This window comes from Sus scrofa, chromosome X (genome assembly GCF_000003025.6).
Source record: "Sus scrofa isolate TJ Tabasco breed Duroc chromosome X, Sscrofa11.1, whole genome shotgun sequence".
Taxonomy (NCBI): domain Eukaryota; kingdom Metazoa; phylum Chordata; class Mammalia; order Artiodactyla; family Suidae; genus Sus; species Sus scrofa.
The window spans coordinates 29089660-29115586 of record NC_010461.5 but is presented as its reverse complement, the minus strand read 5'-3'; the positions used below and the strand labels follow the sequence as shown (position 1 = coordinate 29115586).

Here is a 25927-nt window from a genome sequence, read left to right as displayed (position 1 = left end):
AGATTAAAATACCAAGGAGAAGCCACTCACACACTTATTAGAATGGCCAAAATCTAAAATGGTAACATCATCAAATGCTGACAAGGATGTGGAGCTACAGAAACTTTCACTCCCTGCAGGTAGGAATGCAAAAGGATACAGCCACTTTGGAAGATAATTTGGTTGTTTATTTACAAAACATTATCTTGCCATACAATTCAGCAATTACACTTCTTAGTATTTACCCAAAGAAATTAAAAACTTATGTCCATACAAAAACCTGAGTATAGATGTTTTCAGCAACTCTATTCATGATTGCCGAAACTTGAAAGCAACCAAGATGTCCTTCAGTAGGTGAATGAATAAACAAACCAAAACATCCAGGCAATGGAATATTATTCAGCACTCAAAAGACATGAGCTACCAAGTCATGACATAGAGGAATCTTAAGGGCATATTACTAAGTGAAAGAAGCCTATTTGAAAAGACTACATGTTGTTTGATTCCAAGTATATGACATTCTGAAAAAGGCAAATCTGTGGAGAAAGTAAATAGGTAATAAGTTGCTAGAGGGTAGTGGGGAGAGATGTATGAATAGGCAGAGCACAGAGGATTTTTAGGACAGTGAAAATACTCTGTGTAACACTAGAATAATAGATAAATGTCATCATGTGTTTGTTCAAACCCATATAATGTAAATACCAAGAATTAACCATAACATAAATTATGGATTTTGAATGATAATGTTGTGTCAGTGTAGGTTCATCTTTTGTAACAAATGTACTATTCTGGTGGAGAGAATGATAATGGAGGAAGCTATGCATGTGTAGGGCTCAATTTTGCTGTTAACTTAGAGTTAAAGGTAAAAAATAAAATAAAGCCTATTAAAAGACTTTAAAAGGCTTAGAAGTCTACTAAAATTTTTAAAGAGTTTTTGTTGCTTTTATCTCCTGATGTTTATATTTTGTGAGTTATTTTGTCATAAAAAAGGATAAATTGGTTAAACATTTTTTTTACAACTCAAGAAATGCTTTGTAAGATTGCTGACCCTGAGTACTCCCAATTTATAGAACTTTTAAAATCATGAGATTGATATGAAATGACTAGTATAGGCAAGTCAATATAGACAGAAAGTGGATTAGTAACTTCCAGGGTCTAGGAAGGCAAAGAATGGAAAATGACTCTTAATACATATGAGGTTTCTTTTTCAAGTTGATGAAAATGTTTTACTTTAGTTAATGGTGATACTCATATAATTCAGTGAACATACTAAATGTCACTGAACTAAATATCGCTTTAAAAAAGTAAATTTTATGGTATATCAATTATATTTTAATGTTAATGTTATAAAAATTAAATGGGACAGGTGGAGAGACAAATGTATTTTGAAATAGTGGGTTTTTTAATTTGTTAAAAAAATACCCACTTTCTGTTAAGCATACGCTCTACTATATATAATACATATATTATTATATAGATTATATTATGTAATCATAACCTGTCATATGTATTTTATATTATATATAATTTCTCAATGAAGCACTTACTATATATATACAAGAAATATATCAGGTAATAATAAGTGCTTCATCTAGGATATAATGAGTTGGGATAATGACTGGATGGTTACTGTCATTTCTAAAGTGAAGAAAAGCTTGGCCTAGGTGATGTGTTAGCTGGTATATGATTGTCTAGAATGAACAAGTCATGTGAAGACTGGAGAAGAACATTCCAGGAAAAAGGAATAGCTAGTATAAAGCCTCAGAAACATGACTGCCTTTATGCTTTTATGGAGGCTATGAAATAGAGTGAGAAATGGGGGACAGGACCAGGGTTATAGTCAGCAAGTTAGACCGGAAGGAACCTTTCTAATTTTCTCATACATGGGATCAGTGGTACATGACATGGAAAATAGCCCTGGAGTTTTGCAAATACATGAATAATACATATCATAGTATATAACACATGTTTGAAAGTAACTAAATTTCTTCTCTATTAATTTGTCAGTTACATGTAGACTGGAAAAAGATAATAGATTTAAAGTATTAACAGTGGTACCCTGGAGCCAGGAAAACCCCTTTCTTAGTCTGTGAGGAAAGAAATGATGAGGTTTCCAGAGGTAACAAAGAAGAATTCATTTAATAGAAAACAAATTGTTAATATGTTCATCATTTCCTTTAGATTCCAAACCTTGGGAAAGCAGATTATTTCTAGTCTTTATATTAATTTGTTTTGGTGTCAGATTGCATTTGGTTGCCAATTTTTAAGCTGTTATTTTTGTGGTATTATCTGTGTTTTTTCCTTTTCTCTTCTTATTCTTCATATTATACAGATAAATATGTACAAAGTTAGAAGGAGTTAATAGTATAAAAAAGAGACTTTCTATTTTTTAGTTAATTTTCTAAAAAGCTGCATATATATCTTGGATATGGGCAAAATATGAGATACTACATGAAAAAGAAATATCAAAGACATTTTCTCTTTTATTAAAACAATCAACAATAATGACTGACAATAGTTTTCATGACAAAGTTATCATCAGGTTTCTATTCTAAACATAAGGAATAAAAGGACTTCTAGTTTTGGTACACATAATATTCTCTAACTATAGGAAAATAACATAATGCTGCATTCAAAGGAATATATATAGAATAAACTTTGGAATAATCTAAATTTAAATTTTTATTCACTTTCTAGCAGTATAAACTTAAACTAGTTAATCTTTCTAAGACTCACTTTTTTTTTTTTTTTTTTTACCTTTTCTAGGGCTGCTCCCGCGGCATATGGAGGTTCCCAGGCTAGGGGTCTAATCGGAGCTGTAGCCACCTGTCTACACCAGAGGCACTGCAACGCGGGATCCGAGCGGCATCTGCGACCTACACCACAGCTCACAGCAACGCCGGATCTTTAACCCACTGAGCAAGGCCAGGGATGGAACCCTCAACCTCATGGTTCCTAGTCGGATTCGTTAACCACTGAGCCACGACGGGAACTCATCACTTTTGTTATACATAAAATTTTAATAATAATTACTTCAAAATATGCCATAACAAAGTATTTAGCAGTTTCTTTGATATCCAATATTGATAATATAATAATTATCATCACTATAATTGTCTTTGTCTTTATAAATTCATAATGTTAATGGACCAAAGAAAAGCAATTCTAATAAAAAATCAAGTTTATATTGTGTTCTAGTTTATGCATATATATGTATAAGGAAAAAGTAAAACTAATATTTCAATTGAAATACTTAGCAAACAAATAAAGATTTTTTTTTTGGTTTGTAAACCTAACCTTGATGATTATGATAATAATAAAAATAATCACTATCAGGGGTTCCCTGGTGGCTGAGCAGTTTAAGATTCTGGCATTGTCACTATGGTGCCTCGTGTCTCTGCTGTGGCACAGGTTCGATCCCTGGCCCAGGAACTTGTGCTTGCCACAGGCAAAGCCAAAAAAAAAAATCACTTTGAGGATAATTTTCCCATGATTAACTTTTATTTATGTACTTACCCTCTATAAATACTTTAAAACATTTTATACCTAAATTAGTTGAAAATGAATATCATTTCATATGATTCCCAATGCTATACTGAGCATTTGGCTCCAACTCCTTTAGAAAAGTTGGGACCCCCATCTCTTCCCTTTAGCAATATCTGTGAGTTAATAAACATCAAGGGCTCTGCTATAGCATGAACAAGAGATCTGAAAAGGTACTTTTTAAATTAGGACCATAAATTTTCCTTTTATGTTTCCCAGCCTCATATTTATTGAAATGCATTAAATTACCTCAGACATCTAAGGATGCAGATTCAATTTATAATCATCTTTATGGTTAACTTAATTCCATTAACTTTATCTTTGCAAAGTGGCAAATTAAGAGTGCAGAGTGCACCTTCATTTCTTTAGGGAATGCTGTGAACTATTTAGATGATTACTCTGTGGTTGTTTGAAGAAACATCCAAAATTAGTTAGGTAATAAAAATAACCAAAATTTTCTTTTGGTCTATTGGACACAATAGCTCTATGCTGTGCTAGATGACATTGGATGATGACTTACGGCTTGAATCACTGCAATTCCAATTATTTGAAGTAAAAAAATATTAATTAGCATTGTTACTATTTTAAAGGGCTAAATTTTCATTTTCTGACCAGATCTCACCCTAGCAAAGGTAATCTTTAAGAATAAATTAGGTATTTCAATTTGAAGAGTTTGTGTTTTTCCTGTTTAAAAAAAAAAAAACTATATGAATCCATGTGCAATATGCATGTGATTTTAGGTACAAGCATTGGATAATTAAAAGTTGTGTTTTCAGAAGCTCCTACTGTGGCATCTCTGGAGCACCAGGACACAGGTTCGATCCCTGGACCGACAGTGGGTTAAGGATGTGGGGTTGCTGCAGCTATGGTATATATTGCAACTGTGGCTTAGATCTGATCCCTGGCCCAGGAATTCCATACACCACGGGGCGGCCAAAAAAGAAAAAAAAAAAGTTCTGTTTTCATGGCAGGAAATTTCCTGTGTTGTGAGTCATGTTTTGGGGTGTATGCACTGTTTAAATGATACCCTGGATTGATTTGGTGGATTTACCGCTTGCTTGTTTCATTGCCCTAGAGAGCATTTAGGTATATGCCAAGTTTGTTGCACCTATAAAATTTTACTTGGATATGAATGTAAAGAAAGTGAAATCAGTGTCATGAATCTATGAAAACTGCCTAATGGGTTTCTATCAATTCTCTCTAGTACAGTTTGCATGATTCCAGCTTTCCTATCACGTAGTTGAGGCTCTCTAACTTATTTGAAGCTCTTTATGACTTCTGAAAACCAGATGTTTAAAATTTTTTAAAGGCCATACTGTATGGCCAGTTTCCATTTGTGCACTTTATTTGTAGAATTAATTTTGCATTTCGAGTGCACAAGTCAGCCTTTGGTTCATATTCATAACATAAGGCATATATTTGGAAAGAGCATCAGGAAGTATATAACCACTCATTTTAAAACATTTGACCATGGAGTTCCCTGGTGGCTCAGTAGGTTAAAGATCAGACATTGTCACAGCTGTGGCTTGGGTCATTGCTGTGGCTCAGGTTTGATCCCTGATTCCGGAACTGCCACAGGCACAGGCACAAATAAAAGAAAAAAAGAAAGAAAGAAAAAAGAAAAGAAAGAAAAAGAAAGAAAGAAAAATGTGGAAGTTCCCAGGCAGTGCAGCAAGTTGGGGATCCATCATTGTTGCAGCTATGGTGAAATTTGCAACAGCACAAGTTTGGTTCCAATTTCCACATGTTGTGGGGCAGCCAAAAAAATAAAACAAGTAAAATAAAATGTTTCACCATTAGCAAGGTCACCCTGAGAATACTACTCAGAATTGAGTATTAGGCTTATAAAATTTGCTATACTCTTAAATGTAGAAGTATATTCCCGATTCCAACAGGATGGAGAAAACAACATCATAAGAAATAGTTTTTAGATGCATGGATTCTGGAGACAGGCTGACTGCTGACTTCCAATCTCAATGATGCTATTTAATAACTGTAACCTTGGGCAAGTTACTTAACCCTTTTTTCTTCCCCTCTTTCTTTCTTTTTAAAATGAGTAATAATAGTACTTGGTAGATTTTCTTAGATTTATATTGCTTAAAATATATGTGGCATGTAGTGAGTATGGTAGAATAGTTTACAATTACTGTTATTACCTAGGGGAAGACGCACCAATGCCTGGAGATAGATATATATCTCCAATACTGAGATCAGTAATTTGAGATGAGGGAATCACTAGCAAGACCAAATTTGGTGTAGATATATGCCATTTGTATGCCACAGCTAGTTTTTGTTTGATTTTTTGTTTCTTTGTTTTTATTTGCCATGTTTCCTTAATTCCTGTTGGAAAAACCTTTGGGGGGGGGTCACTGCATTAGTGTTTGCAGGATAGCTTATTATCTCAGGGGAAAGTGCCCATTAGCAGTATAGTGCAGTGCTTGTGTCAGGAAAATCTATTAAATGGAGTCCAGAGAGTTCATCTTTGTAATTGTATAAATGTATGTTTCTCAGGGACAGTGTTGAATTAGTAAATGGATATAAATCATAGAGTGCTAAAACTAGATGGGACCTTGAAAGCCATGTAGTCCAAACCCATTATTTTATAGATGAGAAAACCGAGGCACAGAAAACCAAGCCATTTGTCCAAGGTCATAGTAGTTAATGTATAAGATGAGGAAAATATCCAAATGTCTGCAAAAATCCTAGGTTATTTCCATTAAAATGTAATGTCTAAAGTAGTATCTAAAAGATTCCACTTAAAATAGCAACATTTTCTTCCTCTTGAACATCTTTGCACTATTCAGAAAAACCCAGAAAGCATGCAGGAGACCTCTCCCTTCTTCCCTTTTCAAACTCTAAGACAAAAGCTCAAACTACACACTCTCACTTATAAACACTATCTCAAATATTGAGAGTAACATGTATAATGTTAGAAGCAAATTACCTACTTAGTATATTTACTGGCAATATGCTTGCTGGGCACACCCAACTAGAATTCATAGACATTAAACTATGTTTCAGGACACCATCCCCAGAGCTAATTAATGAAATGAACTGACTTCTGACTCAGGAATGTATCCATGATACTTTGAATACAGAGCTGTAGCTCTTATCTTTTGATAGTAAAAACAAAACATGATATGTAGAGGCTCTAGTTCTGCCCTTTCAAAAGTCTAAAGAACCACTGTTCCTTAAAGCTGATAGGCACAGGAGGAAGCTGTGAGGCCAGAGGTTCACATTCACACAAAGTATGTGCTTCCGTAATGGCTGTTAATCTTCAGACTCTTTTATTTTGTAAGGAGGCTGCTTATAATTTCATGAGTAAGCCAGAGAAACACAATAAGGGATGATTCTCTCCCTTTGGTTGTCAGCCTCCCAAATGGGAAACAAATAACAGCAGAAGGATAAACATGGCAGAAAGCAGAGGTGAGAAAGGGAACTCTTAGATATGGGAAACATCAAATAACAAGAAATAGCAACAAAGCAAGGCCAGAAGCCAAGAAGAAAAGGGAAAATGTTATGAGTACCAGTAAATATGCTTAAGAATGGCTATAAAAAGGAGGTGGGGGGATGGTCACAAAGGAGGCCTTGAAATGACAATAATCCATTCCAGAATGAAGAAGAAAGGAAGCTTATTACTTTCCTACAAGTTAAAAAATATGTACTTTTCCTTAAAAAAAAGTGAAATGCAGATGGAATGGATTAAGGAATGAGGCAAAAAGAGAGAGAGAGAGAGAATAAACTATCCAGAAAGAATAGCAAAGGCAATGAGCAATGTCCCTATTATTTAAACTGGTGAGTTGTGTTTATGTCTCCATCTAGCTGTAAGCCATGTTCCTGGGAAAGAGCTAACAAGGCTAGAAATATAGGAGAATGTTCTTGCTGTGAGAACATTGGTTAACTAATTCCAAATGAAGTTCTGGCTGCCAATTAAATAGCTGAGGGACCAGGCCTAGTCACCTCTTTCTGATGTTTCTCCCTGTCAAAGCAGGTAATGATAGTATTTATTCTCTCTAGCCCAAGGGACTTTTATGAAGCGATATTGAGTTAATGCATTCGTAAATGGAGGCAATATAGCCTACGTGTTTAATATAATGGTTACAAGAGAAATTTCTAGGTTTGAAATCTAACTCCTTTTCATCTTTGTACTCTTGGGTAGATCACTTAACAATTCATTAGCAAAATAGAGTTAGCAGTGCCCACCTCACTTAGAATCACGCCTACCATGTATTAAGGGCAATCTGAACCCTTCAGTGTGTTGATGCCTTGGTAATAAGCCTTTTATACAAGTGAAACATATCACATTCATTTATAGCACTACACAGGAGTTAGAATTACTGCTGCTGATAAAAAAGTCCTGATGGCATCATTATCTTCTGTTCTTTCATTCATTTTCTCTCCTTCTTCATGTCTACACTTTTCAGTCACCTGTCTCTCTTACTTCACTACAAAAGAAAGTCATTTCTTCTTGCCTAATTTGTTGACTATATGTTATTTATCAGGCAGTTATTGAGCACTTATATATATATGGGCACTTCTAGAAATATGAAGAGGTGTAAGACATAATTTCTGCCCTAAAAAACATGTATCCAGCAAAAGGGAGCAACTCATTAATAAAACAATAATAAATAAGAAATGCTATGATTAAATTTATGAACAAAGTATTTCATCTGGGCTTACTTGAATGCTAAGGACAAATACATTAAAATAATAGTCCAGTTTAACTGCTACTATAGTACGTCAAATGTTCTATTATCTCGTGTTTCACTATTTAACTTGTCCTTTGCTAGTGAAACTTAAGTCTGAAATCTTACTTTTCCTTAGTCCTTTCCTGTCATCCTCCCCCATTACTAAAAAAAAAAAAAAAAAAAAAAAAAAAAGTTTTATGCTTAAATGCTTCCTGATTATGTTTTCTCAGTATCTCATTCTATTAGATAACAGTTCCCATGCTAAGTTAAAATGGTTGGAAAGCCTAGTGCACTTTTGTCTAAGTATGTTTTATTTCTCTTGCTGGCACCCCATTTTATTTTGATAGTCTTAAGAGAAAACTGAAAGATAACATTGACTTTATTTCTAATGAGCTTTTAAGAGGAAGGAAGCCATGTTCAATGCCTATGAATGAGAGAATTTTAGTAGATATATTTCTGGGGGTTCTAGTGATGGCACGGAAGAAACAAATTGACTAGTATCTATGAGGATGCTGGTTCGACCCTGGCCTCATTCAGTGGGTCAGCGATCCGGCATTGCCATGAGCTGTGGTGTAGGTCGCAGATGCGACTCAAATCCTCCATTGCTATTGCTGTGGCTGTGGCATAGGCCGGCAGCTGTAGCTCCAATTCCACCCCTAGCCTGGGAACTTCCATATGTCACGGGTGTGGCCCTAAAAAGCAAGAAAAAAAAGATATTTCTATAGGAATATGTGTTTCCCTTAAGTGGTGCAAGTTTAATACATATGTGAGAACTGGGAAATTCTTATTCTTAATGAAATACAACAGAGCTGGAGAACCGTGTCTACTATTTTAAAGGCAGCATGATGCTTATGATGCAAGTAGTTCTTATCTTTAGCCCCCAAGTGTGACTCCCTTACTTATGTGTGCATATTAGCTATGTAATCTTCAGTAAACATTTTGCATATTTAAAGGAAACCAGAATTATCTTTTTTACTATAGAAAATCATGCATGCTCACTGTTCAAAGTAGAATACAGAAAAATACAATTAAAATGATAGTTGCCCATAATTTTACAATTCAGGAAGAGCTAGTGTTAACTGTTTACTATGCACATTCCTATAGAGACCCATATAATGATAATTAATATTTATTGAGCATTTCATATGCACCAGTTTCAACAACTTTATATGTTAAATATTACCCATTTATGCCTCACGACAATTTTATGATATAAACACTGTTATTATACCATTTCAAAAATGAGAAAATCAGTGCAATAACAAGGTACAGTAACCTGTTCATGAGCACTGTGCCAGAATGACATGAAGCCAAGATTCTAACTAGGCAGTCAGGCTCAGAGCCCAGGTTTTTAACCACTAAGAAATAATGCCTTTTTAATATTATGACATACGTACAATTTTGTAAGCTGCTTTAATTTACTTAATATGCCATATGTTTCCAAGTGTTTTAAAATATTCTGTAAGAATATGATTTTTTTATTGACTGCCTATAAATCTATCAACTGGTCATACCAGAATTATTTTAATTCTTATTTGGTATATTTAGTTTGCTTCCAATTTTTAACTATGGAAATAATCTTGCAGTCTTTACACAGCCTTTACAAAAATTCTAAGCAAGTGTACAAGTTTTTGGTGACATTAATATTTATTTAAATAAGGAGGTATTGGACATCAGTGATATACATATCAATATGAAACATGCAGTAAATATTTGCTGTGTGATAACTATGTTCCAGAAAGAAGCCCAGGAGGCACTAGGGAATAAAAAGCTGTAAAGCCAGTCTTTCTGTTCTGATATTCATTCTAATGTAATGAAGAGAGATCCCTGTAAAACAGTGTGTTTCAGTACAAGCTAGATTGGTGTGTTGAGGAATGAATGGCAGGTGACGGAATTTCAGTGATGAATGGAAATATCCTATTAGGCGTTATGGTTATAATAACCAGTGTAGGGGATGTGAGGAAACTCATGTTTTAAGAAAATATGTGTTACAACAGTATAGACCTGTGGGGATTTGTAAAGACCAGGGCTGGACTTACTTAACTGGATTTATTTGATCATTTCTAGGGATTTTGTGATGATGAATAGCATACATTACACTGCTCTTGTATAGGTAATGTAACATGTGGTTATGCCATTAACCAAATGGTGATTATAAAAAAGAATGAGTTCTGTTGACTTACAGTATCAGTTAGAAATTGATGAGTTTAACAAATAGTTTTTCTAAGCTCTTAGAAGTATTGAGGTTTTGAATATTCTAGGAAATTTCCATATAATTTCAGAGCCAAGTGGTAAGCAGATAATTCTCTGAGACTGAATCTTTCACAGTACACTGTGTTCTTTTTTTATTTGACTTTAAGCCCCTTTATTGCCTTCAGGGGTTACCGACTAGCATTTAATTGAAGGCTGACTGAGTTAAGAGTTAGATATATACCTCCTATAGTTGATGGGTTTTGTTGCCAGAAATATCCTTTTGCTTATCAGTGGGGAAGGTTTTTGCTTCTACTGCTGGATTTAAAAGTGTCCCTCAAGATTCCATTACTCAGTTCATTGAGGAAAGCTTAAAGTTAAGGAAGGGTAGTTTGGAGGAGCTCTGTTTCATGAAGGAGGAGGAGTGAAATAATAGCTCCTGAGTTGGCTCAACTTCTCCCAGATGTTCATGTTTATGACAACTTAACACTTGGAAATATTCCAGCTGGTGAGATTTCTGTGCAAAATTTCTTTACATACAATTCTAAAAAAGTCTTTTGGTCATTAGATGTGCAAATTAACATTGATCATCCACAACAAACAAAATTTTGTTGAAAATCTATCTAGATTTTCATCCTGTTTGACTTCTAAAAGCAAAACTTCCTATGATGCTGAGTATATCATTATCTGCTTTTTTCTTCAAACTTGTAACTCCATGGAAAAAGCATGGAATCAAAGCAAAAGAAGAATATTACAAAAAAAATGGACCATGAAGAATTGTTCTTAAAATCATAAGTAAACAGAGACATACACACATCACATTGATGTGATTATAGACTGGAGAGCTGCAAAGGACTTGGCTTTCCATGAATTTCATGACTGAATCTAAAGTTCCTCCCTAGGAGATAAGCTGAAGTCATAGCACAGTTTGAATAAAAGGTAGACCTTCCCAAGATTACTGCAGAACAATTATGGCTGAGATCCTTTACTCTCGAAGAGAAGGCTCTAATAACCTCTTATTTTAAGTTGATGTCCATCAAGCAATAATGCCTCCCAGCTTGCACTTTCAGGCACTGTATTGCATAATGTGTTTATAGGCTGGTCTCATTTTTCTTTTTGAAACAGAAGATGGGTAGCTTACTGCTACTTGGAGGCGACTTTAGGAAACACAGTTTTCAAGGTGGTAGTTTAAAAAATGTGATTATTGGGAATAATAACTCCAGAGACAAAGCTTTAATGGGATTACTTGCAATTTATTCAGCACATTGCCAGGTTATTGAAGTTCTAGTTTTAGATCTATACATTCAGAGTCCACATTGTTCCCTGATGGATTGCATACCGCCATACGTAGGCACTTAGTTTGCCTTCAACTCTCAATAGGAATCTAACCTCTCAGAATAATCGTTGTAGCTGGATCTTTCACAGCTCTATTCCTTGCTTACTTACTACTATTTCTTTAAAGTCAAAATGTTGAAAACATACATTATCAAAGAAGAAAACCCATCTCCAGCGCAATTATAGTGTTTTTCAGTTCACAGCCTAATTTTGTATGCATCATTTGATTTGATTTCCTCCGAAGTCACGGGAAATGTGAGTTATTATCTTCCTATTATTGTTGTTGATAAATATTAGCTACTATTATTTAGTCCTAACTCTGCATTAGGACCTGTGCTAAACACTTTGCAGTTGATCTGAATGATATCCATAGGATACTGGAGTTAACATTATGCGCCCATTTTACGGATAATATAATCATGGCTTAAATGATATGCCAAGTTTACACAGCTGGCATATAGCAGAATTGTATTGCCATACTGTTTTGTAGATGGAAAGTAGCGATGCCAAAAGTTCAAATAAGTTGCTCTGGGTTATTAAGTTAGTTCCTAATGCCTTCCAACTGCCACCCTAAACATTTTCCATTACACCATCCTGTCCCTGGAGTTGCTCCCACCATATATGGTACTTTGGAAATTAAAGAAAGAAGCACACACAAACCCCTATCCCCACCTCACCAGTGACTCACAAGAGGACTAATTTTTTAAGAAAGTATGTGTATTTACACTCCAACTCTGCCATCACAAGGATGGGTAAGTGGAGTGTGTGTATGGATTTCAGCTACTACTCATCCCCCCTATGTACACACCTTGGTGCAAAACAGAATACCCAGGGCCATAAGCAGTGGCCATGGCTCTCCTTATTCATTGATATTACCAAGTTTTTCTCCATAGGAATTGTGCTAATTTATAGTCCCCTTAAAGATTTGTGAATGCCTATCTTCTCACAGCCTCACCAACAATGTGTGTTGCCATCTTTTGGTTTTTAGTCTTCTAGGCATTCCAAAATAATATTAAGAGAAATATCCAAAAGAATTTTCTCTAAGTATGTCTTCTTAGAAGCTGCAAGGAAATAAAATTTGTGCCCCACTAATTACATTTGTGATATGCTCACATTTTCTCTTCACCACTAACAAAAATATTTAACGAGATATAATCTGACAGTGCTCATGCTAAAACTCCCCTGGAGCTAAAATGTGACACTCGTTAAAATGACCCTCATCTTCACAAGCCATTGAAGAGGAGTTGAGGATCATTTATGAACTGGGTTTTAACCACAGGGTGATACATTGTGCTGCTGTTATGTTATAGAGCTTAGGGATCATTTTCTTGGTATTCATTTCAACTTAGTAGTATATTCCTTTTCAAAATTGATTACTTTTAATTGTATATTACCCTGGGCATAAGGCAAATGTTCTGTAACTTGGCTGTGCTTTCCACTGAAGTACTGACAAAGTAATAGTTTTAATGTGTACCTAACTATAATAAGCAAAAATAATGAGGACACTGATAATCACAAAGGAGCTTTAAAAAATGTTTATGACTTGGGATGTTCTAGTTTGAGAAGCTCAGGAATATTTAGCTCAGAAGATGGGCTCATCAAACCTGAGAACATTCACGAAAACACGGAGCTGATTGATTTGAAAGAGTGTTGTCTGGGAAGGGGTTCTCAAACTTTGGAGAATTACGTGAAACTATAATGGCTCAGGCCTTCTCCTTCCTTTAATGAACTTCGGTCTCTGTGTTCTGTCTTAGCTTTTCACTTGATTGTAATACATGCCTAATTTGAAAACAACAGTTGTATGAGCCCAGATTCTCAAATTTGGCTACACATTAGATTTGCTGGTGTCTCACACCTAGAGTTTTTTTCCCCCCTTTCTTACTTATGTGTTTGTTTTTTTCTTCCAGTTTTATAGACATATAATTGACGTAATAACACACTGTATAAATTTAAGGCATACAGTGTAATGATTCCATTTACATACATCATGAAATGATTACCACAATAAGTTTAGTGAACATCCACCATCTCATATAGATACAAAATTAAAGAAATAGAAAAAAATGGTTTCCTTGTTAACGAGCACTCAGGATTTACTCTCTTAACAGCTTTACAGCAGTGTTAATTATGTTTATCACATTGTACATTGCATCCTGATTTTGTTGATCTGAAGTGCCTCTTGGGCATTTTGTGGTTTAAAAGCTCCCCGGGTGATTCTAATATCAGCAAAGTTTGAGAACCATTAGTCTAAGGCTTTGCTACCCAATGTGTGGTCCAAAGACCACCACCAGCAGCAGTAGCTGGGAGTCTGTTGGAAATGCAGAATCTCAGGTCCCACCAAGAATTATTGAATTAGAATCAGCCATTTACCAGGATACCATAGCTGGGTGATTTTTATGCACATTAACTTTTGAGAAATATTGGGCTAAGGAGTTGGGAAGAGCTGGCATTTTAGCCCTTTCTAATTAGCTAGGTGACTCTGGAAAACCTCTCTAAGCCACAGGCTCCTTGCCTGTGAAATGGACATAATGACTGATTACCCTGTCAACATTGCAAGCTGACTGGGGAGAATTGTGAACTGCAGTACCAAAGACTCTTAGCTTAATTTCAAGAAGAATAAAGGTACTCAGGAAACACTGTGTCCCTTTTAACAGAGTTGCTGTGACCTTTTTTAGCACTGGTGAACAGAGGGCAAATGAAGCAAAATTCTGTCAGTGACCACCATCACAGGCATTCCTGTTCTACTTGTGTTAGTGAAGGTCCTTTGTAGGTGTGAATTCAAGGTGATGTTCATTCATTTGAAAGAAATGCTTATGAGACTCAAATATCTTTTTCTAAAAGGGTAAATAATAGCCCAATGTCCTTGAAGGTACCTTGGGCATCCTGCATTACTGAGCGATGTGACCAACTTAATCATACAGCGTCATCTATTCATACTGTGTTATCTTTAATTTTCCCTTTTAGATCTTAATCTGTTGTTTCCCTCCTCCTCGGCCAAGAGCTAATTTCTTTGTAGAAACTCATATATAGGGTTCCTTTTTTTTTTCTCTTCAAGCCACTAACTTCTGTAATCATCACTTTTTTTCCTTAATTTCTCTTTCACCCCCCGAACTATTTTCTCATTGTTCCTGTTTTGCTTCCTGATCTAAGACATGGAAAATGACTTGTCCAGTAAAGTTTACATTGGATTGAAAGGGCATGAAAATACTTTCTTTGTAGTGTAATCATTTCCACATTAAGAGGGAAGTAGAAATGTCTAATGGGATAACCATAAAGAAGTACCCTCAACTAATCTTTCTAAGCAGGATGACAATGAGTAATGATTACAGTTAATTAAGTTGGGCAACCTCCATTTCCATTCACTTAGCAGCACTGCTAATTATATACTCATTCTACAAGGTTTCTTTAGTCCTTCCGTAATTTGGATGCAGTACTCTTTGCAGGCACTGGGATATGGTACAATTAATGAGCTTTTTCCCACCAACACCTCCTGTTCTCTCCAAATGAAATTTCCACGTCTGGAAATTGAGAATAGAAAAGGAGAAGGGGGTGGGGAACAGTCATGTTTTAACTTACTTCCAGCACAGCACATATTTGTAATTGCAGAATATTTTATGGTAAAGAAAACAGTAACATTTAATTTCCTTGAGAGCCCTGGGAAATTGTGGTTTATTTCAAAAGGAAATAAGTCCAGAACTCGGCTTTTTAAAATATAAATGACAATGACATATTGCATTGTAGGCTTTTGTTCAGTTTAAATAACTACGTATTGAGTAGGTACTATTTGCCAGGCCCTGAATCTACTAAACGAAAAGGAAAGAAGCCCTAACTCTGACTCCAGGTTTCTTCACCTGGACTTCAATCATTTTAACAACTTATTCTTTAAAGGAAACTGAGAGAATGGCAGCTCTACTTGGGTATATTGTTAATGAAGCACTTGAAAAAAATTAGTTTATGTGCTTTGATCAGATGGGGATTGACGTACTTAAGAGTTTTATTTTTAATCTGAAAATCCACTTCAACCTTAGGCTCTGGGTAAACAGTTATTACACAAGGCTGGCACAGTTCTGTACTTTCAAGAAGCAAGATTCAAGGTTTAACTTCAAATATTATCTTGAGTAAGTTATTCATATTATTCCTTTTATTTAAAAAAAATCAAGGTTTACATGATGGGTTTTTCCTTCAATCTTCAGTAATCTCCATTTACTTTAAGAATTAATTTCTGCACTGTGGCTTGTGTTTAAGATTGTTCCAGATTTTAGAATTCATTTTTAAAGGTATATCTGGAAGAAGATATTTGTCAAGAGCTTTTATTTTTATATTTTCATAGGAATTTCAAAGGTGTTTTGAGAAGCACTGGACATTTTTAGAGGTTTTTTTGTTTGTTTGTTTTTTGTGGGTTTTTTTTAACCTTCCTAGCATCACACAGGTGCACGACTTCACAGGTCCAGTCTCTTCTTTATGCGTCCTCCTTTCTGCTTCTCTTTCATAACATCAGTTTTTGCATAAATGAGTACAGTGTCGAGTTCACATGAAAACTAGACAAAAATACAGGTGTCCTCATAATAATCAGCTCCTTTAATTCTCCTCTCTAGTTTACACTTCAGTCCCAGAGAAATCCTACATAAAGCAGGCGGCACAGTTATTACTAGAGGAACTGAGGTTACTGATTAGAAGGGAACATAATCAGGTAGATTGAGCCTGTGAGGGAAGAAACCATTTCTGAGAGAGGGGAGTGTTTGCAAAATGTTCTCTGTGAATCTGGGCAGAATACCTCACTTTTCAAGGCAACCGGAGTGGAAGAAACAGGTGCAAAAAGATTGTGTGCCTGTCTGCTTTTGTGAAGCTGGTCAGAGATTATGTACCTGCTTTATCTGTACTTGGCTATGACTCTACCTCCAGGTTTATCAGACCCCATAGAATGTGTAAGAGAAAAGTACCAACAGGGAAATCAGCAAAAAGCTTTCCTATGAAGGTGTAGGAAGCCACCGCAGAATTTGAAATGTCTGAGGTCTCATCTGGTGAGTAAAAGCTGCAGATAAATGCGACAGCCATTCAGAAGAATGATAAATGCCACAAGCATTTGGAAGCAGGCTTCACTAAAGGTTACTCTTTGGGTCAATCTGTAACCTCTAGGATAAATTTGGATCACTCCTATTCCATGTGGCTTTCTCTAAAAGTTAGATTGGGGCTTTTGTTTTGAAGAAGGGAGGGGATGGGTTTGACATCAAGGACCTATAGGATCAGGCAAAGCACTGAGATGAGAAGAAGCCCAAATTCTACTTTTGGGGTTATGGCTTTTATCAATTTGGTCTTCAAAAATCTAAAATTATTTCTGATATGAAGAAACAAGAAAAACAATCTTAATGACCCAGACCTTAATCAGTAAACAGTAATATTTCTAACTCAAATTCAATTTCTAAGGACCTAGACTAAATCTATAACCTCATTAGAAACCTAATGTGAAAAAATTTTGTCCTAGCAATAGAAACACCTATGCGTATATAGTCTCAAGAATTTTTTTAATCTAAGAAAAGGAAAATAATAATTGTTGTGAACAGTAATTTAGACATGATCAGACATGTACTACTTATTAGAAATCAAACTGGGCCACTGGTTGTAAACAGTTCTAATAACTGCTGCCTAATAACCTGGAATATTTAAGAATAATATTAAAGATTAAACAGGTATTATTAAATGCTAGCTTTTAAATAAAAGGGTGTCATGATTAATCATGTTATCTGGTTTTTTTAAATTATAAGATATCCTAAAATTCTAAATTTATATATATATATACATATATATACATATATATATATATACTTTATATTAAAGGTACATTAATTCCTAAATTGTGGTAATTTTATTAGAATTCAAGTCTCTCCTGACAAGATTTTCTATCATTAAGAAGGAAGGTGGCTAGTGTTTGAGGGAGGGCAGAGCTGAAAAGTTGAGATTAAGTAAGCATTTTTTTTAATGGCAATACACATTAGGAAAATAGACAGTCCAAAGTTAAAAGTCTTTGTTGAGCTCAAGCTGTCCCATAATTTGATTTGTAAGAAAAGCTACCCACTTTTGCAAGTCTTGCCTCTCATTTTCTCTGAACTAAGTGGTTGCCGTTTCTCACTTACAGATTGCTTTGACTAATCTCTTTCTAAAGATTTTTCATTTTCATATTTGTGTTTTATTCATTAGACAGATTGTCCTGAAGTACAGAGGCCAGTTAATGGTTTATGAGTTCAAGCTGAGCTGAATATAGCTAAGCTCTGTCTTACTTGACATTTCATCAAAAGCTGTGTAGATTTGCAATGTTTACCGACCTATTTATTGAACCCTCACAGCTTGAACTATGCCACCAACCTTGCTGACATTGCTGAGATTATCTCTAAATGCATGTACATACTAAGGAGGAAATAGAGAAACAGAAAAATAAGTTAAAAACAGTCCTTGACCTATTTAGTAAATTATGCTTATCTAGTTCTTGATTTATTTCTCTATTTGATTGTTTCCTTCACAGCCCCATGACATAGTTTTTCTCCTTTGATCTTCATAAAAAGTCTGGAAGAAAATAATCTAGAGTGTTGGTTCTCAGCCTTGAGTGGGTATCGGAATCCTGTAGAGGGTTTGGTAAAGCACAGCTCGCTGGGCCCCACCCCAGCAGAGTTTCTGATTCAGTCCTTCTGAGGAGTGGCCCAATAATTTGCATTTCTCTGTTGTGGGGAAACACATTTTGAGAATTTTGATGAGATGAGAAGATTCTCATGTATGAATCTGAATCACCAAGGTTCAGGTAGATTAAAAATTTGGCTCATAAAGATTTATCCAGTTGGAGGACATTCTTGGTAGGGAGAATGGACTCCTGAGGAATTGGGAGAATGGTGAATTGCCAAGGATGGCTGAGCTGAGTTTGGTGGGAGATTAAAAGGTTAAAAAAAAGTTCTCTCTGAAAGTTTACATTTTTGATGAAAGGCAAAAGACTTATGAAATTAACGTAATGCATACAGCACGAGTTCAAGAAATAGTCAAAGACAGATTTATGTGTCAGGGAAATAGGGGCTCAATAAACTTGTTCAATGAAAGAAAAAAAAAATTGGCTGTTTGTTTATTGTTAGAAACAAAACACTTATTTTCTGTTTCTTAATCTAGTTACCTGGGTTCTCTTTACACGTTGTTAGAAGTTTCCTACTGCACAAGAAAATAAGCATGCATCCCTCACAAAATTGAGGCATTTAAGTTAATGTTTAACACATTAAAATATTGAATTCCTGTTTTTAGAAATTATTACTCTTTAGAAATCAGCAATAAAATTACTAAAATAAAGAGCTGGTCATTAGGTCGCAGATATGTGAAGAACCCATTTTTAATTACTCTCTTGATTCTATTGCCTGAGATACTTCCCTAAATAAGAATTTAGTCTATGATACTTTTAACAAAATAAAAGCATGTCCCATTTTTAAAAATTACTTGAGTCTATAATGTATATTAAAGTCTCCCCTTTTTGGTCAGTGAAAATAAGATGTTTTCCAGTTTACCTTACTGAAGCTATAGTTTGGAAAATTAAACCATGACAAGACTGGATCTTTTACTTAGTTATAATGCCTTAAAAAATTAAAATATATCTTTTAAGATGCTAATAACTAAATTGAAGTATTCAAAAATTGAAATTTTTCTATCTTTTAAAATTATATGCTTATTTGTTATGGTCTATTTCTTTTAGTAACATTTAAGCTTTGATATATCCTAATGGGGTACAACATTTAGATTAAATGTATAGTATGGAGAATTGACTTTAATGGAATTTAATCTACGTGTTCATAATGTACAGTTGGGAGTGGACAGGCTTTTAAAGAGGTAGAAATATTTATTGCAATCATTTTCTCAATTTTTTGATTATAAATATCAAGAAAATAGATAATGTCATTTATCTCAATTTTCTAGTGTGTTGTTTTTGTCTAGTCTTACCTGTCACATACTACATATATAAGGTCCAGAAATCATCAGGGCTATTGATCGTGTTTTCATGTTATTTTAATTCAGATACTATTCTAAGTTGATATGAGAATGATGTTTAGAAAGAATGTGTACCATATTTCTGATGTTTAAATAATATATGAAATGATTTATTTTGGACTGGCTCACTTATCAGTTTATTATTTTTTACTTCTCCATTCATGATTAAAGCAATTCATAATTACTAAAGCCCATAATATTTATGATGATAAACTATGGTTTTATTATGAAAGTAAAACCACCTTAAATGTTGTTTTAGAGTATAAATTTGAGAAAAACGACTAGTGCTGCGCTTGGTCTCTCATATTCCTTGCCTTTCATCACTGAAGTCTTAGCACTTAAAACCTCCCTGAATTGTAATGAGTATTCAGTAAATTAGCTAAAAAAAAAATGAATGAATCCTACAGATAAATTTGCCCAGGAAAAATAAGGGGGAGGTGAATTTTTACTTCAGTTTTTAATGCTGTTTGTTTTGGTCCAAATGAGTAATATCTATGACATTTTCTCCTGATAGCTATTAGATCATTAACTGAATGTGAGAACAAAGGGCATTTTGATTTTTTGTTTTTATTATGAATATTGGATTTCTTTGACAAACTCATTTGAGTGTTTTAGAATACAATCATCTATTCACCTTTTCAGTTTCCTGATTCCTCAGGTTCAGGCCAAAGTCACATCTCTTCAGTTTCTCTCTCTCTCTCTCCCTCTCTCTCTCTCTCTCTCTTTCACACACACACACACACACACACACACACACACACACACACACAGTTCATGTATTTTATTTTGGACCAGCATCTGAAATTGAAATGAAAGTTAGGCAAGGGGAAACCTGAAATTTATGGATTTTTTTTTCCAGACAATCAGAATTTAGCCCCTCTGGTTTGGGCAAGGTCCTGTGAATATGGTTAAGAGAAGGAGAGGCAGAGAAGTGAAAGGGGTGGAGAGAGGTCCCCACCTGTTTGTACCTTCTTAGGCAGCTTTAAAAGTGCCCAAAGCAGAAAAACGATTCTGCTTTGCTTTACCCCACATTTAAGACCCCAGCTGAAGTTGAACATGAACCTATGAGAAAGTTCTTTTAAATTAAACTCAAGTCACTTGTAAAATAAAATATGGGAAATTGTTTTGAAAGTCGAGTTAGATTCTGTCTGCATAATAATGAATGATGACTAAGGGGTGCCAAAGTTCTCACAAATTACTGGGAAATCTAGACAAATCCCTTTCCAATAAAAACGAGCATCACTGGTTGTCTAACAAGACCTTTTGGAAAAAGAGTGAGGAGGAGAAATCTTGACATATAATTAAGGATAATGCAATAATCTATCATAGCTAGCTGAATTAGATTATTTGACCTAAAGGCTTTTTTTATACACAGTCTCAGTGTATAAAAAGGTGTGACTGAGACTGTGTATAAAAGTTAAAAATACATATTGAGTATGTGCCTTATTGTAGAGAGTATCAGTTATCCAGCAGTTTTTATTATTTAACTACCTTTGGAATTGTATTTGTTAATCATAAACTAAACCAAACTAAAAATAAAGTATACCACATGTGAAACCACTCAAATGAACAAAACAATTTCTGAGTGAACTAGCCTGCTGTTCAAATTTGTTTATAGTTATGCTTCAGATACTACTTACCAAAATACTAACAGACTCCTGCAAGCACAATTTTTAAACATTTACTTTGGAGGTTTCCAGGACCCTGGAAACATTTCTATGGGTTTGAAAAATAAACACAAAAACAACAATAAAAAAATGCTTGTTGGAGTTCTCTTGAGGCACAGTGTGTTAAGTATCTGGTGTAGTCAGTGAAGTGGCACAGGTTACTGCTGTGGCTCAGGTTCGATCCCTAGCCTGGGAAATTCCACACGCCATGGGTACAATCAAAAAAAAAAAATCCTAGTCAAGGCCAACTATAGCACCAATAAAAAGAAGATTATGAAACATAAATAGCTTTATTGTTTAGGAATTTCCAATTAGCCTATTCTTAAAAGTCTGCAAATTTAAACAAAAAAAAAATGAGTATTGAGTAGAGATTTTAAAATTTAACAGATCTCAGCTTAAGTTTGAAAGTTTGGGAACCCATGGGGGTGGGGGGGGAGTATATGTTGATAAATGGCAAAGTATTATAACTCATTTTAATACTATTGACCAACCTAAAAATATATAAAACATTCTTACACATGTTAGTTGATGGAGAACAAAGTTTGTAAATAGCATCTCAAAATCAAGAGAAGAATTTGGGGGGTAAATTTTCCAATCTTTAAATAAGGAGGTTGGACTGGATGATTTTATAAGGTCCTTTTTATAACTCATAACAATAAGTCCTTTAAGGAGTGTTTCAATAGCATGGAAAAGTAAATGAGGTCCTAGAGGGGAAAGATGTTGATGTACCTGATGCTCTGTTCTGCATTTTGTTCCAGCTTGAGTGTAGGACAGTTCCTGGCTTACTCATTTCAAGAGTTACTGTTTCTTGCTCTGTTCTACCGGAGGTCTTACTCCAGCATCTTGAGAGTGTGCCCTACTGCAAACAGGAGTAAACAGAAATATTGGGCCCAGGGGGCAGGTGGAAGCTCAAGTCACAAATCACCATAAGCAATCTTTAACAATTAGGGGATGGGCATCCTTGGAAAAAGCACCCCAGCCTCTTCATCCTCTGGCAGGACAATTCCAAACCCTTTTCTTCACTGCTTCTCAGAGGAAGTCAGGGGCGGGGTGAACTCAGGTTGCCCACAGTAGTAACCTGCTCATTAGCATATCCTTTAATATCTCCTCCCCCTTCCCAATCTCACTTTCCCTACCCTCTCACTTGTGCTTTCTGAAGTCAATTGCTAGATAAATACGTGTACCCTAAATCCTTGCTTTGGTGTCTGTTTTAAGAGAATCCAAATTAACACAGTGATAAATTATTTCATGTGCTTAAAAAAAAAAAAAAACACCCAACAACAAAGCCAGGGAACTTAAGATGACAGAGAAAGTGGGAGCCATACAGGACGATTTTGCTGTGTTGAGTAACTAAAGAACAGTCATCCATCAAGGTAGAGCAAGAGTTGGGCAGGAAGGAAACAGTTTGTTAACCTGAAAAGCAGTGGAAAGGAATACAAGAGCTGCTACGGAAAATGTATCAGACTGTCACGATATGTAAATAAATGGCTCATTCAACAGCAGAGAAAGTAGATCACGTCATTTTTTTTTAATGGCCACACCCATGGCTATTGAAGTTCCTGGGCCAGGGATTGAATCCAAGCTGCAGCCCTATGCCACAGCTGCAGCAACACCAGATCCTTTAACCCCCTGCACCGGGCTGGGGATCCAGCTTGTGCCTCCATAGCACCCTAAGCCACTGCAGTCGAACTCCTAATACGCTGAGCCATGGTGGGAATTCCCATCCTTATCTTTTCATTCCATCCTATTTTAAACAGGGCAGTAATCACCCCCCAGTTTGCCTTTGCCACCTGTGCTTTTGACTCCATTCTCCAAAGAGCATCCAGAGGGAGCTTTTAAAAATCTAAACCAGGTATTGATTTCTGGTTAAAAATAATTCCTGTCAGAGTTCCTGTCGTGGCTCAGTGGTTAACAAATCCGACAGGGAACCATGAGGTGACGGGTTCGATCCCTGGCCTTGCTCAGTGGGTTAAGGATCCAGCATTGCCGTGACCTCTGGTGTAGGTTGCAGACGTAGCTCAGATCTGGCTTTGCTGCAGCTCTGGTGTAGCCTGGCGGCTACAGCTCCAATTAGACCCCTGATCTGGGAACCTCCATATACCGTTGGTGCGGCTCTAGAAAAGACAAACACACACACACACACACACACACACACACACGCAATCATTATTGTTCTCATAGATCCATTTCCTCCCTAATCCCATGCACTCTCACTGCCCTTCAGCCACCCTGACCTGCTCTCATCTCTCCAATGCCAGATTCATTTCTGCTATTAAGTCTGTCTGACATGCTTTCCTCACCCAACCTCTGTCTGCTTTGATCATCACTGAATATACAGTAACAAGCATATTGTCAGGCACATTGTATTAGCTTAATATATATTTGCTGAATCCATGAATGAAAAGAGAATAATAGGATTTAGTTGATGGTAGATAAATAGTAATTTACTGAGGCACAATCTCTACATCATTTTATGATTTACTAGCAAAGAGAAATAGACATTTGGGGAAAGACAGTAGTTATAATTCTGGACTGGGGAAGCAAATATGTTTGTTTCTGTGTGTGCGTGTGTGTGTGTGTGTGTAGTCCAAGGCGTTGAAGTAATCGGTTAGAGTCCAGGCTAGGCTAGACATCTCACAGTGGATTTTTTGAAATTGGAGTGAGAGATGCTAGTAGTAAAGAAAGTAGATGAAGGGGCTAGAGTTAATTTCAGACGTAGAAGTTGTAGTTGGTAGTTGTCATTTTAGTGGGAAGCCTTTCCAGATCAGTGAAGAAGCATACTGAGAAAATTCAAACAGTAAATGTAACATAAGGTTGTGGATGAGGAGATTGACATAAACGGAGTAAAAGTTAGCATTGTATAGTGATGTGACACAAGGACAAAAAGACAAGTTGGCTTGGTTAATGTAATACCCACAATGCAAGAAAAGCTATGCTGAGGTGGCTCAGCGTTTCTAATTGCAAGGGACTTTGGAGGGCAGCATATCAGGTTATCACATGCCAAAAATATTTCATTTCAGAGACTTTAGTTTTCTCATTAATTTTATCACTAATCCATTCATTTTCAAAATGTATTTCAGGATTTCACATCAGGTTGACTTTAAAGCTTATATGTAGATGAAGGTTTCTTTTCCTAGCACTGAGTAAGGCAGCTGGTCCTATTCTGTGCTTAAGAGTGAAGCAAGCTTATGTTGGCTCTGCAAGCAGGATTATTAAATAACCAATTACTATTCAGACTGTGTTACATTCCTTAAAATTACTCAAGCAAGAGTCTTGAACTTGTTCAACCTGAACACATCTGATATCCTCAGCCAAGTAGGGGATGTAAATTAGAGAGCTTCTAGCTTTACTAGGGTGGAATCAAGCATACTTTTTTCCCCCTTAGGACTCGATGACTAATGACCTGAATTGTCTAAATTTCAAGAGTGGTCAGGTCTCCACTGGTATGCTTGCTTCATTGTTTCTGCTTCTGTTTTGTCCTATAATATATGATGGTGCAAAGGATATTTTGCATGCAAATTTCAGCAAGTTGAGATAATCCTTTCAAATGGATTTTCTTTCCACATTCTATTAGTGTATGATTCCAGACATCCTAGAAGTGTTTTTGTGATGAAAAGTTTCAGATTCTCAATGATGTGAGAAAATTATAGAAGTAATGGTTTTCTAACCAGAATACTTGGGAGGAGGTCTCTCATCCTTATTTGCGTGCCTCAGCAGGCCTCAGTTTTCACATCTAAAAAAGAATAGATCTTAAATGTTCTCACTACACACACAAGGAAATGGTAACTATGTGAGGTGATGGATGTGTTAACTAACTTTATTGTGATAATCATTTCACAATATATATGTGTATCACATCATCATATTGTACACCTTACTGCGATATGTTAAGTATAGCTTAACCAAGCTGGAAAAAAGATAAAAATGAAAAACTGGCATAATAATGATCTTTTCCTAAGTACCTTCAATAATTTCAGGAATGAAATAAGATAACATATACAAATGTAAAATGTAAAATATAATGATAAATACTTTTAATAAGTGTTTTTAATAACTATGTAGCCAAAATTCATGCTCCAAGGCCTTTAAATGATTGGCTTTTCAAATCAAGTAGAATTTCTTTTCAGTTGAGAGTGATATGAATTCTCTCAGAATACTATATTGACTATGTGTTCTTAAAGGTTTGAGGTACATTGTTTTCATATTCTCAGGATAAAATAGTCTCTCTTGTACACAGGCCAGTTTACACACTCTCTCTTGTCTTGCTAGGCTCATTCTTTCTTTTCGGACTTCTCTACTTATACACATTTTGGTTCTAAAGCAGTCTCCTCTTCAAAAATCTATTCAAGTATTTTGGTTACCACAATGCATTCTCTAACTGCCTCAAACCTCATTTCATTCTGTAAACTTTTGTTCCACATTCATTTCTGCCCAGTTCTCAATTTAGTTACTTGCTAGTTATTGCCTGTGGATCTTCTTTGATTCTGTAACTTTTAATAAAATTCTCGATATCAG

The 25927-nt window shown here is 35.5% G+C and overlaps 1 protein-coding gene across 14 annotated transcripts in view; it reads left to right on the top strand.

Annotated features, from left to right (window-relative positions):
* The window catches only part of DMD (dystrophin), a 2622506-nt gene that overhangs the window by 535142 nt on the left and 2061437 nt on the right, over positions 1 to 25927 (top strand). Inside the window, exon 1 of one of the 14 annotated variants that reach the window (XM_021079547.1) lies at positions 13821 to 16756. The exons of 12 other annotated variants lie outside the window; for them this stretch is intronic. In XM_021079547.1, the coding sequence (XP_020935206.1) occupies positions 16738 to 16756 (19 nt within the window). In that variant the 5' untranslated portion in view covers positions 13821 to 16737. 14 annotated transcript variants of the gene reach the window in all.